The following is a 13,271-nucleotide window of genomic DNA, read 5'->3' as shown; positions in this document are numbered from 1 at the left end:
CCATACTATGAGTATGAGTGTGTACCGTAATTCAGTAAAAAGCACTAAAATTTTTGTTAGGCGGGACTTACTGACTGCTATAAGAAAACATTTTTTTTATAAAAGATTGCTCCGAAAGTTCAAAATATGTTAACTAACCTTACTGATAGACCGGACGCATCAACAGATGATGCAAAATACGGTGATTCATTCTTCACTTACCTAGTCTCCCTGTTCACTAGTTTTTTTCACTGATTTCCCTAGCAGGTTGCCAACTTCTAAAAATATGTAGTGCGCTTTATTGAAATTCTGCTGAAACTAATTACGAAACGCACCTTATTTTATTATAGATATTCAGTAGTTTCTCCCAACTGAGGCCAATTATTTTATCTTTACAAAAAAAAATATTGTTTTTAAAATTACAGGCAAAAATGAGTTTGTTAAAAAAACATACCATACCTTTATTGATCTCTACGGCGCAGATTTATTTCTTTAGTATAGAAAATTATAAAAAAAACTATTTGTCTATGAATAGGATGAATAAATACTTCAAATATGTAAAGAAAAAATTCTCTGTTTATGCAACAAGTTTATTAAAATATTTTACAGCTTAACAATATAAAATAAATTATAAAAATACCTACATTAAATCCTGAAAAGCTTATTAAGAGATGGAATCGTGAAGGAAGGCTATAATTGTACGACTTGTTTGAAAGGAAATGTTTAACCTCTAGTTTTTACATATTTCTGAACAGATAGATGCAACTTCAAATTAAATATAATAAAAATGTACCATATTAATCAATGATATTTACTACCAGCTATCAAAAAAAAGTAATATATTTAAAGGTAGATACATTTATATTTTGGCACTTAACACATAAATAAACCGAACTGAAACAGTGCAATTAAAAATTTATGAAAACCTAAACTATTTCACAAAAATATTAATAAATGGCCCCGTCACATTCAAGTAAGCCAAATAAAAGTTTAAAAATATAATTTTCGACTTCGGAACTGATAAAATGAAACTAAAAACGAGTGAAATCGTTAAAGCAAACGATCTTTTTACCTCTACCCAAAATAACATCCACCTACTTATTTTTCTTGGATAAATAAACTACAAGAGTGCACATAAACAAGTCAACAAAATTATGCAATTATGCCTGCCTAGGGCCTGTTAAACCCGTAGCTTTACCTGCAATTCTTACGATCATAGCTACAGATAACAGACACACAACCCCGGCAGGCATTATTTTTCCGGTGTTATAGAAACGATAACCCATAATTCCAGCCAGAATCGAACTTGTAGCCAGTTGCACAGAATAATTCGATGAATCTTTACTTACTTCGTACGCTCCGTAAGCAAGGGCACTTCCAAACAACAAACCTGCTGCCAAAGAAGGTATAGAGCCTGAAATTAACCAAATATACAGCTTGTGTTCAAATGTTTTTGATACTGGATTAATTCACATAATTATGCAGTAAAAGCATTCTAGTTTCTAATGCCTCAAGTTTGTGCAAGTCACCTGTATGAAAAGTAAAATGTAATAATTTTATTACCTGCTCTATAATATCCAAAAATGCCACCAGCAGCTACAGCTCCTGCATATATAAATCCAGGAAAATCGGCAGGCATTTTAATATAATGTGTATTTTGTTTTTTCTGTAATGTCTTTTTTAAACAAAAAATGAGCACGCCAACTTGATGGATAAAAAACTTCTGAAATAGAAAGCAATTTTTCGACAACATAATATTAGAATTTATGGTCAGATATATACTAGACGTCATCAAAAATTAACAAAACGGCAAAGTTTGAATTATGCAACTCTTGATAATAAATTTAAGTTCAACAAATTTTAAAATAAATTCAATGAAATTTCAAAGTCACTAATTTAATTGTATAAAAAATTCAATTCATTTAAATTATAATTTAGCAACCTATTAGATTTGATGACAATAAAATATTATAAAAAATCACTTCTATATATAATAATTTTCAAATATAGTTATAAAGCTATATCAAATAAATTAAAAATGTATAAATATGAATTATAGGTATCTATGATCTATGGTTAAAATCAGATATTACCAGTTCTGGTAATAGAACGGTTAGCTTCTGGTTGAAGCTGGTTGAATATGTTAGCGAAAAATAGCTAGACGGATATGTTTATGGGGGTTATGTTGTTATGTTTAAAACAATTGAAAAATATTGTGAATTGTGATCACTGTGATAAATTATTTATTAACATTTTAAATGGAATTACTGGAATTTAAAGATACAAAATGTATACCCGATATAATTCACCCATATTCTTCATCTTTAAAAAACAACGCTGTTCCCATTGTGATAGATAATGGTAATATAAAATCCGATTTTTATGGAAATATATCGTATAAAACCAATACTTTTCAGGCTCTTACATGGCTAGAGTCGGTTGGGCAACCAGTAACGAACCATTACTACTGTACAAAAACTTAATTGCAAAACCTCGCAAAGAACGATCCAAAAAGGATACAATCGAAACACCTCAAACTCCCCAATTGCAGGTGGGGAACGATATCGTCAATATAGAAGCCGTGAGGTTCCAACTGAAAACTCAATTTGACCGCAACGTTGTTACGCACTTTGAGGCTCAAGAACATCTCTTTGATTATGCATTTCTCCATTTGGGAATAGACACGGACGATTCAGTTCATCACCCGGTAGTTTTGACTGAAGCTTTCTTAAATCCAAATTCTTCAAGGCAGTGTAAGTTTTTTCTTTTATTTTGTGTTAAAATTTATAAAATCGTTTCTCTTTGCCAATAGATACAAAGTATTAAGCTTTCTGTTAGTAGGCGTTGAGTAACAATGGCATTTAAGATATGACATGTATTTTATAGGTTATATCTCACACACACATAATATATATAGCGTTTTTTATTTTAGTAATGTCTGAATTGTTGTTTGAATGCTACGCTGTGCCAGGAATATCTTATGGTGTAGATTCTCTATTTTCTTATCATTTCTCACAGTCTAATCCCGAACCAAACGCATTGATAGTGAACTTGGGCTACCAAACATGCCATGTTATTCCCGTACTTGAAACTAAAACGATTTTTGAGAACACGAGACGGCTTAACACTGGCGGTTGGAACATAATAACGTTCCTGCATCGCATATTACAACTAAAGTACCCCGCACATGCTGCAGCAATCACACTGAGTCGAGCGGAAGAGCTACTGCATTCGATATGTGCGATTGCAGTTGACTATAAAGAGGAGTTGAGCAAATGGAACGATTCCGCTTATTATGAGGAGAATATCAAAAAGATACAGTTACCATACACGTCAGTTGGGAACAGTTCAACCTTAACTTGTAAGTAAATTTATTGATCTTGTGGGTTAGAAATGAAAGTATATTGAAGAAATTCTAGCAAATTAGTAAAAATGGTTTTCAGCCGGTGTAATTCAGATTTTTTAGTAGAGCAACAAAAGGAAAGAAAACGGGAGCTAGCTCGACGCCTTACGGAAATAAATGCGAGAAAACGAGAGGAGAGACTGGCAGAAGACCAGGAAAAATTGCGACAATTACTGGAGGTGCAAGAGATAATAGAATTCGGTGCAGACCAAGAAGAAATAGATCGAGCGTTGGCCGAGTATCAGTTAAAAAATGTCCAAGAATTGCAAAAGAATATTCTCAACTTGAATATGAAGATTGAGAAAACAAAGCTGAAGATCATTGCTGCGAATAGTGTCGAGGAAGTAGAGGAACCTCCTTTGAAGCAGTCGAAATATTCGAAAATGGTGTTTGAGAGTGAAAATGCTCTGCAGTCATTTTTGGAAAACGTGAAGAGGCTCGTAAGTTTTTAAATATTCGTTGGTTTTAACAAAATTTTGTGTGTGATCGTTTAAGAAAATTTTAAGGTTAGGTTAGGTGTTCATTTTTTTAACAATATTTTAAGGTTAAGTTAGTTGTTCATTTGTTTAAACAAAATTTTAAGGTTAGAATCAATGTTTTAATTTTAATTCATGTTTGACATTTTAAAATGTGTTTTTTAAACATTGTTAATTGTTCATTGAAGATGTTCTGAACAGTATACAAAGTTGTGTGTAGTGTTGTGTGAAATGTCCAGGTTAGAAATTGGAAAAAATGTTTTCTTGAAAACTAAGTTCGACCACACAAAAATAACTCCATATTCGTGTTCAGCTTCATCAAAAATAGGGGAATTAGAAAGTTTTTGTGATGATTTGGGATGGTTACTCTATAGTAAATAATTACCGTCTATTCTGTTTAATAACATTTTAAAATTAGGTTAGTTATTCGTTCTTTTCAACAAAACTTAGAAGCCGTGTTAGGTTAACCTTCTTTTTAATACAACTTTAAAGGTTAGATTAGGTTAGGGTTCATTATTTTCACAAATATTTAAGATTATGACTATTAAATTTATTTTTATTTTATAATTTCCATTTCCTATATGAAAATAATGAAGTGTTTTACAAATCTGTAGAGACAAGACATCCTCAATAAAAAATTGGTCCGGAAGCAGCGAAAACAGGATATATTTAAAAGAAGAACTGCGGCAGGGCAAGAAAGAATGAGAATCATATCGCAATTGGCAAGAAAGGAAAAAGGAAATGACGATTTCGGACTTCGGGACGAAGATTGGGACATTTACAAAACTATTAGTAAAGATGGTAAATTACTTTTTTTTTAGTTAATTGTCAAATATAAAAAATAAACTTTTTTTAAAGGGGGAGATTCCGACAGCGAGGCGGAAAACGAGAAACTCCTAGAATTCGAAGAAATAATCCGCACCCACGAACCGTCCGAAATAGACGAAAACATAAACCCCGGCGAGACCCACCAACTTCACGTTGGTATCGAACGTTACAGGGCACCGGAACTAATATTTAAACCGTACATGGCGGGCTCCTCCGAGGCGGGCCTCTCTGAAGTAATCGGTTACGTGTTGTCTCTGTTCAAACCCGAAGACCAGTTAAAGCTAGCAGCGAACGTCGTCGTCGTTGGCGGTCTGGCGAATTTGAGAGGGTTGCGTGAACGGATATTAGTCGATTTGATATCGATAAGACCTTTTAGGTCTGAGGTCAACGTGACGGTTATGGACAACTGTAGCTCGTCAACGTGGCTAGGAGCGAAAAAGTTTGCCCAGTCGGGGGAATTGCGGAATTATCTGCTGACGAAGAAAAGTTACGACGAGTACGGGCCCGAGTATTTCAAGGTGCACGTCGCTTCTAACCCGTATTACCCGACGCCTAAGGAGAGTGCTATAGACGTTGACGTGTAATTTTCGTGTGCGAGTTTTTGTAAATATGGTAAGATAATAAGTTAATAACAGAATATCAGTTTTTTTTTACATTCCTACACTTTTTTATGTTGCGTTGTTTATTTTTATGTTAAATTGCGATATTTCTTTAACTCAGCGAAGTTAGCGAATTGTACAAGTAAAATTTTTCCAAAATCTTGAAAATAATGGAAAAAACATTGAAATAATTCAGATGCTTCGTTCTGGAAAATTTTCAATTCAGTTCTTGTGCCGAAATTGAACGTACACCAAAAGATGTAGTTGTTATCATAGAAATTGAATTTTGGACGTAGTATCTCAAAAGTATTGTCGATTTCAGTTTTAAATGATATACGACTTAATTTTGATGGTTAAAATGATGCATATTTACAGTAATGGTGAATTAATTGATATGTTAGTATATGGGGAATGTTGCCAAAATGCTGCCCTAGCATCGCGACTATTCTGAGCGTTTAAACTTTGTGATTGCATTCCTCCCTTCTTTTATGTTATTTCCCAAACCAATATTCCTTAAAATTAAATACTATATTGATTTTTTAACCCGAGTTGACGCCATATTAATTTACCTATACAGGGTGCAACTTTAAGTGGAGGTCAGTTTTTTAGGGGTAATAGTACGTGTTGCCCTGAATACGAAAATGAAATTCTTTTGTTTTTAATCAAATAATCGAGTTATAATTATTTTTTTAAAATGCACTTTAATACTTGCGTACACCGCCACTGTAATATTCATGTATTTTCATGTATTACAAAAATACATGAATTGTAGGCAACCTACAGTGCGTGTGAAGGGAGATAGTGCGGGTCAACGGTGACGAAGGCGTTGTTTCAGTTGTTCCGTATTTGGAGATTACATCTAACTGTGAATTTGAATGTTTTTCATCGCGAGAATCCATCAACAGACTATTTTTGTGTTTTTCATTTATCGTTATTGATTACTAAGGCACGACATTTTTAGTTCGTTTTCACTAACGCACGGCAGGTTGGGTGAGGGAACGCCATGCTGCCGCGCTGCTAGGTATAACAAATAAAACCGGAATCGGCAATAATCGGCATTCTAACGACAGCAGTAGGAACTTAGTATTCCGTTTCGTCGCAGCGTATCAGATGTATGTTTTTTGTTCTTTCTTTAGCGACGAACTTTTTCCTATGTCTTAAGAAGTAAATATTTAGAAAGACTATGTAATAAAATCAAATTGTGCATGCTTTGCGACTAAAACGCGCCGTTATTTGATATTTGAGGTTAGAGTAGGTTCTCCAGCGGCGGGGTACGAAAAATTACTAAAAAAGGTTTAAAAAAAAATTAAATTTTTATGCCGGAATTTGAAAAAATAAACTATTGGTACCTGTTTGTAAAGGTCAAAGGAAGCCTTTGTATAAATATGACCCCCCCTCAAAATTACACCCTGTATAGGATATTTTTTCACTTGTATTTCTTAAAGGCAATGTAGAACTCGACAAGTTTATAACATTGCTGTAACGTCTCAAAAATAATAGAAAAGTCATCTGAAATAATTGGAATATTTCCCTGTGAAAAAACTTCAATTCGGTTCTTGCACTAATAACTGGATATCCAATAAAAAATATAAGATTTAGTTATCATAGTATTGTAATCGTGATTTCAACGCAACTTCTCATAAAAGTAGTGGTGATCTGTGTTTTAAATGGTATACTATACTATTTCGGTGGTTAAAATGATTAATTGATATGTTAGTATACGGGAAGTGTCGTCAAAATGCTGTCATAGCATCACGAGTGTATTCTGAGCATTTTCCTTTGTGATTTCATTCGTCTGCCCTTTGATTTGTTTATAATCGGCAATAACTAAGAAAACAATTCAATTGAAATTCATTTTAATTTTATTCGGAAAAAATTGAAGACCATTTTTTAAAAATCAGACGTCTCGTTTATTTGCGATCCAATTGAAAAAATTCTTGAAGCTTTTTTTAAATATCGTTTAATTTGTTTGATAGTACATTAACAATTATTTATATTCAAATAAAATACAACTTTTGGCACCGATACAAAGATATATTTTTTTTAAATTTTATAGAAGTAATTTTCTGTTGAACTAGAAATTTCCTCGTGTATTTAGATTGCCTTTATTTGGTATTCAGACAAGCACAAAGTATTAGAAAAGCTTTTCTTAAAGTTATAAATTAAAATTTTTCGGATTTGGTGCAGATTTTATGACGTCCACTGTATAATTTTTTAAATAATCACGCTTTGTTAAATATATCCGTGAGAAATATCGGCAAAAAAAAGAGAAATTATTGAAAAATAGAAAAATAATATCTTCGCAAGCTGGTAAAGTTTTTAAATCTACTTGGAAAACCTGGGAATATCAGGGAATTTCTTTTTTTTACACAATAATGTGTAGAAAATGCTAAATAATACCATTGTATAAGTAAACTTATACAATGATAATACTCTCTTCTTACAGCATGCACAGGAATACACCGAACGATAGTTTGTGTGAATGAAATGATAATGATAACTTTGGACATGTTTGTTATGTAAATTAAAAGTTAATTTTTTATTTTCTTTATGTTTGAATTTTCCTGTACGAGACTACATTTTTTCAAACATCTCCCTTATGCCTAAGCCGATTTAAAGCAGAATTTAACATAGCTTGCCCATATTTACAACATTCTGTTATGAATAATTATTAAAACAGTATTTCATTGACTTTTACGTAACAAAGATAATACAAAAAGTATATCATAAATGAACCAATATATTACTGTGACAGTTTTATTATATTTCGTTAGACAGTTGGATTACCAGACTTCAGTCAGTATGATTACAGCTTTACTTAAAGCTAACAAGCAGATTATACAAGAAAAAAAAACGACTGTTTTATCTAATTTTGATGAATGAATATCAACAGTTAAATACAAAAAAAAAACATCACAAGGTCAAAAAAACGGATAAAACGAAAAAGTTGCAACAAAAAAAATCTAAAATTAATGAAAGGTTATGGTTGCAAAAAAAATATCATCCTGTGGATTACTTAAATTGATAATTCATATGTTCCAAAAAAAATATCGAATTGATTATATTAAAAATCTTTTAAAATAAACAAAGAATAATTAAAAAGGTTATAATAATACCTACTCACCCTGTATCACAAAAACAAAGGTTCTGTAGATCTGCGTCCATACACCTTTTTTCCTGATTTTTGGTCAAGGAATCACCTATAAAACTTTGATAATGGAATAATGCAACATGCTGTATATACTTTCTTGGGAATTATTTTACAATTTTTTACTAAATTTTTACAAATTATTCTATGAGTAAAAAGTATTATTCTTTGTGTGTGTGGTTTCGATATCTTTCAAGGTTCGCATTTTTCGGATTCTTTTTCAGTTTATGCAGGTTTGAAAGTGGGTCGAATATCTTCGACGTACATATATAAGTGAACCATTGTGTCAATTTTCAGTTAACGTTAACATGAATGTGAAGATAATAGTTATTTTATTCGCTCGATTATTTTGGATAAGCAACATTGCAGGTAAGTTACAAAAATTTAATTTTTTCGAAAAATAAAAATTTTATACAGGGTGTTTCAAATACTGCTAGAAATTTTGTCAAAAATATATTTGCATTTTTATGCATTTAGTTTTTTATTCAAATTTTAATAATTAAATACAAACTAACATAATTCCATTTATTTTCCTAAGGAGATTTTTTTTATTTTGGTTAAAGTATCAATTATAAAAGAATTTGTAAGTGGAATATTGTCAAATATACTCATAAATAAATAATGTTATGTTTCAACAAGAGATTATTTAGAAATATTCCTGCAGGTCAAAATGTTTCAAAATTGCTTAGACCAAGCAGCTGTGTTGTGGTCCAAAGACAAAGCGTTGGCGTTTGGAGACCCATTGATTATTATTCCGAATACGAAGATTACGACAATGGGGAAGAGAATTCCACATCTTCAAATAAAGCCCAAAAGCTCTCAAACCGATACTTAAAGAAATTCCTTAAGATTAAAAAGAACAAAAGAAGATCCTGATGGGGTTATTTAACTAAATGTATTTAATATTTCTTCACTTAACATTGATAATAATAAAAAACTATGAAATATTGACTTAATTTTTAAATATACAGGGTAGGAAAGCACCGATGGTCTATCTGAAGTTACGTGAGAGCGATAAAGTAAGCCATAGAAATCCATGCGATAGAGAAGGATGGCTATAATAAAGGCGTCTCATAGTCACCGCCGGTTTCGCCTTTCCACAAATAAGATCCACTTCTTATTTGTGGAAGGGCGAAATGGGCGTTGACTATTAGACGCTTTCATTATAGCCATCCTTATCTATCACATGGATTTATATGGCTTACTTTATCGCTCTCACGTAACTTCTGATAGACCATCGGTACTTTCCTACACTGTATATATTTATACGCATATAAAACAACTCCGTTGGACCAAGGTTTTATTTAGGTACCTCGAATACGGACGTAATAAAAATCAATGTCTGATCTGCTTGTTTCTTAGTCAGTGATAAAGATAACTTAATTGAATACGCCTTGTTGATTAAAACCACAGACCTCCTGTGATTTAAACTACTGCATGGCAGAGTACGTTTTCGTAGACGAGAAAGATAGAGAGTAGCAGAGAGAAGGATAGATGTAGTGTGGGTGTCATCTTTCTCTCTTGCACGGTCATGTGATTGGCTAAAGCAACGCCTTCAACGAATAGAGAGAGAGCGAGTACCCAAACTATCACCCATTTACTCTGCAGCTTCTACACTTTTTAACATGCGGTGCTTCCTCCATGTATTATATGCTCTAAGGTGAGCTGGTCAGCTGGTCCCATTCATTTCAACAATTTCATTTCACGCTGTATTATTTGTTTTGTGCTTCACACTCTTCGACTTTTCACATCGCAGTTCGAGTTCACATTCACAATATCACAATAAAGGAACGGCGTCTTGCGGTTTTAACAATCCCAAGAATTTATAAAAATTGGGTTATCGTCTTTATCAATTCTGCATAACATTACGAAATATATCTAATCATCACTTATAATTTGGTGACGTATTTAATGACATGACATTTCAAACCCCGCTTATTTAAGGTTATGACGAGCAATTTTGCTCAATTGAATTTCGAATTTCATGCGGGTATTTGCAATTTCTTAAATTATATATAATTTCTTAATAAACAAATACCTACATCATGGCAAACCATAACTTGGAAGATATAGAAAATGTAATTATAAACACTGGGAACATTTTATCCATAAACGATATCACCAAGAAACCAAACCCTAATCCAACTGAAGAGGTAATTATTACATCTTTACATTAAAAGTATATCAATATGTGCGTTTATAATTCTTTGTTTTTCAGCTGGTGGAAGCTATAAATATCACAATAAAAGATTTTCAGAACGGTAGTGCCTTGGATCCGCAACCAGACCATTTACTTGTAATTAACAGAAATGCAGACGATCTGACATCGAAAGTTAACGAACATGAGCTCTCAGAATTAAAAATTGGCTTGAAAATATTTGTAAACAACGACGATCAAAACTTGGTGCAAGAAGCAATTGAAAAAGGTACATTTTATCTTTATTTATATGTGATTCGTCAATGATAGTTTTATTTTCAGCTTTCCTGACGATAAAAGTAAATAGTGTAGACGACGTGATTATATCTTTCACGCAGAAGCAAGCGGAAGATAAGAAAGACGATTTGAATCAAATCCAAAATGTCTGGAAAATATTGGAGGGTTTTGTACAAAGCCAGAAAATTAAACAATTGGGAATAGCGGATGTGGAAGAAAACACCTTTCGGGCACTATACGAGTGGGCTGCAGTAAAACCGAGTATTATTCAAATAAATCTAGCAACGTGTTGTGTCGTACCACCGACGCTACAGGCGTTTTGTAAAGAAAACGATTTGAAGTTGCTAACGCACAGTGATAATAACGGTAAGTCACGATGCATTTTAAGTAGGTAGGATGTAATTTTCTGTTATTTTTTTTGTTAGATATCCTGCCAAAAGATTCCATTCAGGATATTTTTGGAAGGCCGTTAACGTTGAAATGGGCTCTAAGATTTGTAATACACGTCAAATGCAGGGGAGTTTTGATTACAAAAGGTTATCTGTTGAATTTAGTTAAGAATTAATACGAAATGTATGTGTTTATACGTTTTTAGAGAAATATTAGTCGCGTTGGATAGAAATTTGCATGAATGTAGTTATTTGAGCTTCTAAAATGTTAATAAATCTTTAAAAAGGGTGAGAATTAGGTGAGTAACACCTATTATTTGTACTTATAAGCATTTATTATTTTGTATTTATTACGAGCAATCAGTATTCCAAAATTATACACCTGTTTTATATTTTTACAATTTTATGTATAAGCACGTCCAGTGATTTTGTTTAAATAAAAATTTTAATTCTATAACGTGACTTTTAACTAACGCATTGTAACCTGATTATAACACAACATTGAAAAAGTATTTAAAATATTCTAAGAGTAATTAAATACTCTTGAGTATTTAAATTACTCAGAAGTATTTAAAATACTCAAAATACCTACCAAAAACAAATGATTTTTACCTATTACAACTGACAACTGGTACATTCTGTAATGTGCCTTGTGTTATTGCTATTCTGTCTACTACCTTTTAGGTCACTATCATCACTAGTCAAGCCGGTAAATCATCAAAATTTAAAATTAATTTCTTTTATCATTAGTGGGCTATTCTAAAACTAATAAAAAATTGAGTGAATTAAATATTCTGTATCTCAGCAATCCAAATTAAAATGATTGTTTCCAAACTCATGTCTAGTTCTTTTTTTAATTTTTGATGATCTCGAAATCGGGCTTACTTTGCACATACAATATATTTTTTTAAGATGGCTTTAGAGTTTCAGATTTAATATTTAACAAAAATACTTTAAATACTAATGAATATTTTCAATATATTTAATATTCAACCTAGGTACTTAAAATACAATTTTAAATACTCTGTAATTTATGTTTAAAATACTTTGCCAAAGAAGTATTTTAAAATACTTTCGTACTAATATTTTGTAATTTGTATTTTAAATATATTTTGCCCAGTTCTGATTCCTCATAGGATTTTGGTGTATGTATATTTGAATGCCGAAGTTACGATGAACAAGGCAGAATTAAAAATGAGAACATAAAATAATTTATATTTATAAATAAATATTTTATTTTAAAAGGTAGTTGAAAATTCTTGAATACAGAATGTGAAAAAGAATTATTCATATATGTTTATTTCAGGTAAGAGTAACTACATAATAATAAATAAATAAATATAAATAAATAAATAAATGTTTATTTAACATGCGGTAAATAAACATTTATTTATTTATTTATATTTATTACAAATTTGTAATTTGCTGTTTTTGAACAAGGGGCATCGTAAGTTACAAATTTCTTTACACCAAAAAAATAATTTGTGTTATTCAAACTAACTCCATTTTATAGAAAATCTACATTAGAATGGAGGAAAGTCTGTTATTTGTGCATTAATTCATATTTAAACAAACTGTGTAATAAAATCTATAAAAATGTATTGCTGGTTGCCTATTTGCTATAGAGCCCTCTTAAAACTTAGTAATATCATTACCTATACAAACAAGAAAGGTATAGTAGGCTATTGTCTACGGAAAAAGGTGACACCACCGTCGAAGACTGTTCTGACCATAAACCTTATTTACTAGGTCAATGGTTCTGCCTCTGAACGATTTAGGCTCCGCCAAAGGCGCTGAATCTGTAATGTTACAAAACAAATGTTTTCTATAATTATTGTGTCATTTCCGTTTACTTCTTTTTTTTTTTGGCGGATATTCGGCGTACTAATTCCAAAATTTTCAGGAGTATTTCAAAATTTAGTCAAATGTCCTTTTACCCTTTTTTAGTAGGCTTAGGCAATTATTTATATGAAATAGATACCTTCATAGTTTTTTTATTTTTATCCAAACTTATT

The 13,271-nt window shown here is 31.6% G+C and overlaps 3 protein-coding genes across 4 annotated transcripts; 2 read left to right on the top strand and 1 right to left on the bottom strand.

Moving 5' to 3' along the window:
* Positions 1 to 548: 548 nt before the first annotated feature.
* On the bottom strand, positions 549 to 1,702 carry LOC108905950 (transmembrane protein 14 homolog). Its single transcript, XM_018709034.2, has 2 exons — positions 1,543 to 1,702; positions 549 to 1,393 (listed from the first exon to the last, which is right to left on the bottom strand). Exons 1-2 carry the CDS (start codon positions 1,616 to 1,618, stop codon positions 1,140 to 1,142), a joined length of 330 nt encoding a protein of 109 aa, XP_018564550.1. The 5' UTR covers positions 1,619 to 1,702; the 3' UTR covers positions 549 to 1,139.
* Positions 1,703 to 2,169: 467 nt separating this feature from the next.
* Positions 2,170 to 7,762, top strand: LOC108905948 (actin-related protein 5). 2 transcript variants are annotated; one of them, XM_018709032.2, is made up of 7 exons: positions 2,170 to 2,340; positions 2,397 to 2,732; positions 2,912 to 3,340; positions 3,446 to 3,822; positions 4,473 to 4,659; positions 4,717 to 5,298; positions 7,732 to 7,762. In XM_018709032.2, the coding sequence occupies exons 1-6, from the start codon at positions 2,238 to 2,240 to the stop codon at positions 5,268 to 5,270; spliced, it is 1,986 nt and encodes a 661-aa protein (XP_018564548.1). In that variant the 5' UTR covers positions 2,170 to 2,237; the 3' UTR covers positions 5,271 to 5,298; positions 7,732 to 7,762. The 2 variants fall into 2 exon arrangements, with proteins under 2 accessions (XP_018564548.1, XP_018564547.1); XM_018709031.1 differs by lacking the exon at positions 7,732 to 7,762 and having other exon boundaries at positions 4,717 to 5,323.
* A 2,452-nt stretch (positions 7,763 to 10,214) lies between these two features.
* Positions 10,215 to 11,710, top strand: LOC108905949 (glutamate--cysteine ligase regulatory subunit). The gene is made up of 4 exons (XM_018709033.2): positions 10,215 to 10,586; positions 10,652 to 10,859; positions 10,913 to 11,233; positions 11,293 to 11,710. Exons 1-4 carry the CDS (start codon positions 10,479 to 10,481, stop codon positions 11,430 to 11,432), a joined length of 777 nt encoding a protein of 258 aa, XP_018564549.1. The 5' UTR covers positions 10,215 to 10,478; the 3' UTR covers positions 11,433 to 11,710.
* Positions 11,711 to 13,271: the final 1,561 nt, after the last annotated feature.

Source organism: Anoplophora glabripennis, unplaced genomic scaffold (assembly GCF_000390285.2).
Source record: "Anoplophora glabripennis isolate ALB-LARVAE unplaced genomic scaffold, Agla_2.0 scaffold265, whole genome shotgun sequence".
Classification (NCBI taxonomy): Eukaryota; Metazoa; Arthropoda; class Insecta; order Coleoptera; family Cerambycidae; genus Anoplophora; species Anoplophora glabripennis.
Note: the sequence above shows the minus strand (reverse complement) of the source record. Positions and strands in the feature narration are given on the sequence as shown.

Excerpts from the sequence above, each read along its gene's own strand:
- LOC108905950 (XM_018709034.2), bottom strand. The coding sequence starts at position 1,618 with ATGCCTGCCGATTTTCCTGGATTTATATATGCAGGAGCTGTAGCTGCT. Across the intron at positions 1,394-1,542 it reads TTTTGGATATTATAGAGCAG|GCTCTATACCTTCTTTGGCA; the intron begins GTAATAAAATTA and ends GGTTAATTTCAG.
- LOC108905948 (XM_018709032.2), top strand. The coding sequence starts at position 2,238 with ATGGAATTACTGGAATTTAAAGATACAAAATGTATACCCGATATAATT. Across the intron at positions 3,823-4,472 it reads TGGAAAACGTGAAGAGGCTC|AGACAAGACATCCTCAATAA; the intron begins GTAAGTTTTTAA and ends ACAAATCTGTAG. Across the intron at positions 4,660-4,716 it reads CAAAACTATTAGTAAAGATG|GGGGAGATTCCGACAGCGAG; the intron begins GTAAATTACTTT and ends CTTTTTTTAAAG.
- LOC108905949 (XM_018709033.2), top strand. The coding sequence starts at position 10,479 with ATGGCAAACCATAACTTGGAAGATATAGAAAATGTAATTATAAACACT. Across the intron at positions 10,587-10,651 it reads ACCCTAATCCAACTGAAGAG|CTGGTGGAAGCTATAAATAT; the intron begins GTAATTATTACA and ends TTTGTTTTTCAG. Across the intron at positions 10,860-10,912 it reads GCAAGAAGCAATTGAAAAAG|CTTTCCTGACGATAAAAGTA; the intron begins GTACATTTTATC and ends TTTTATTTTCAG.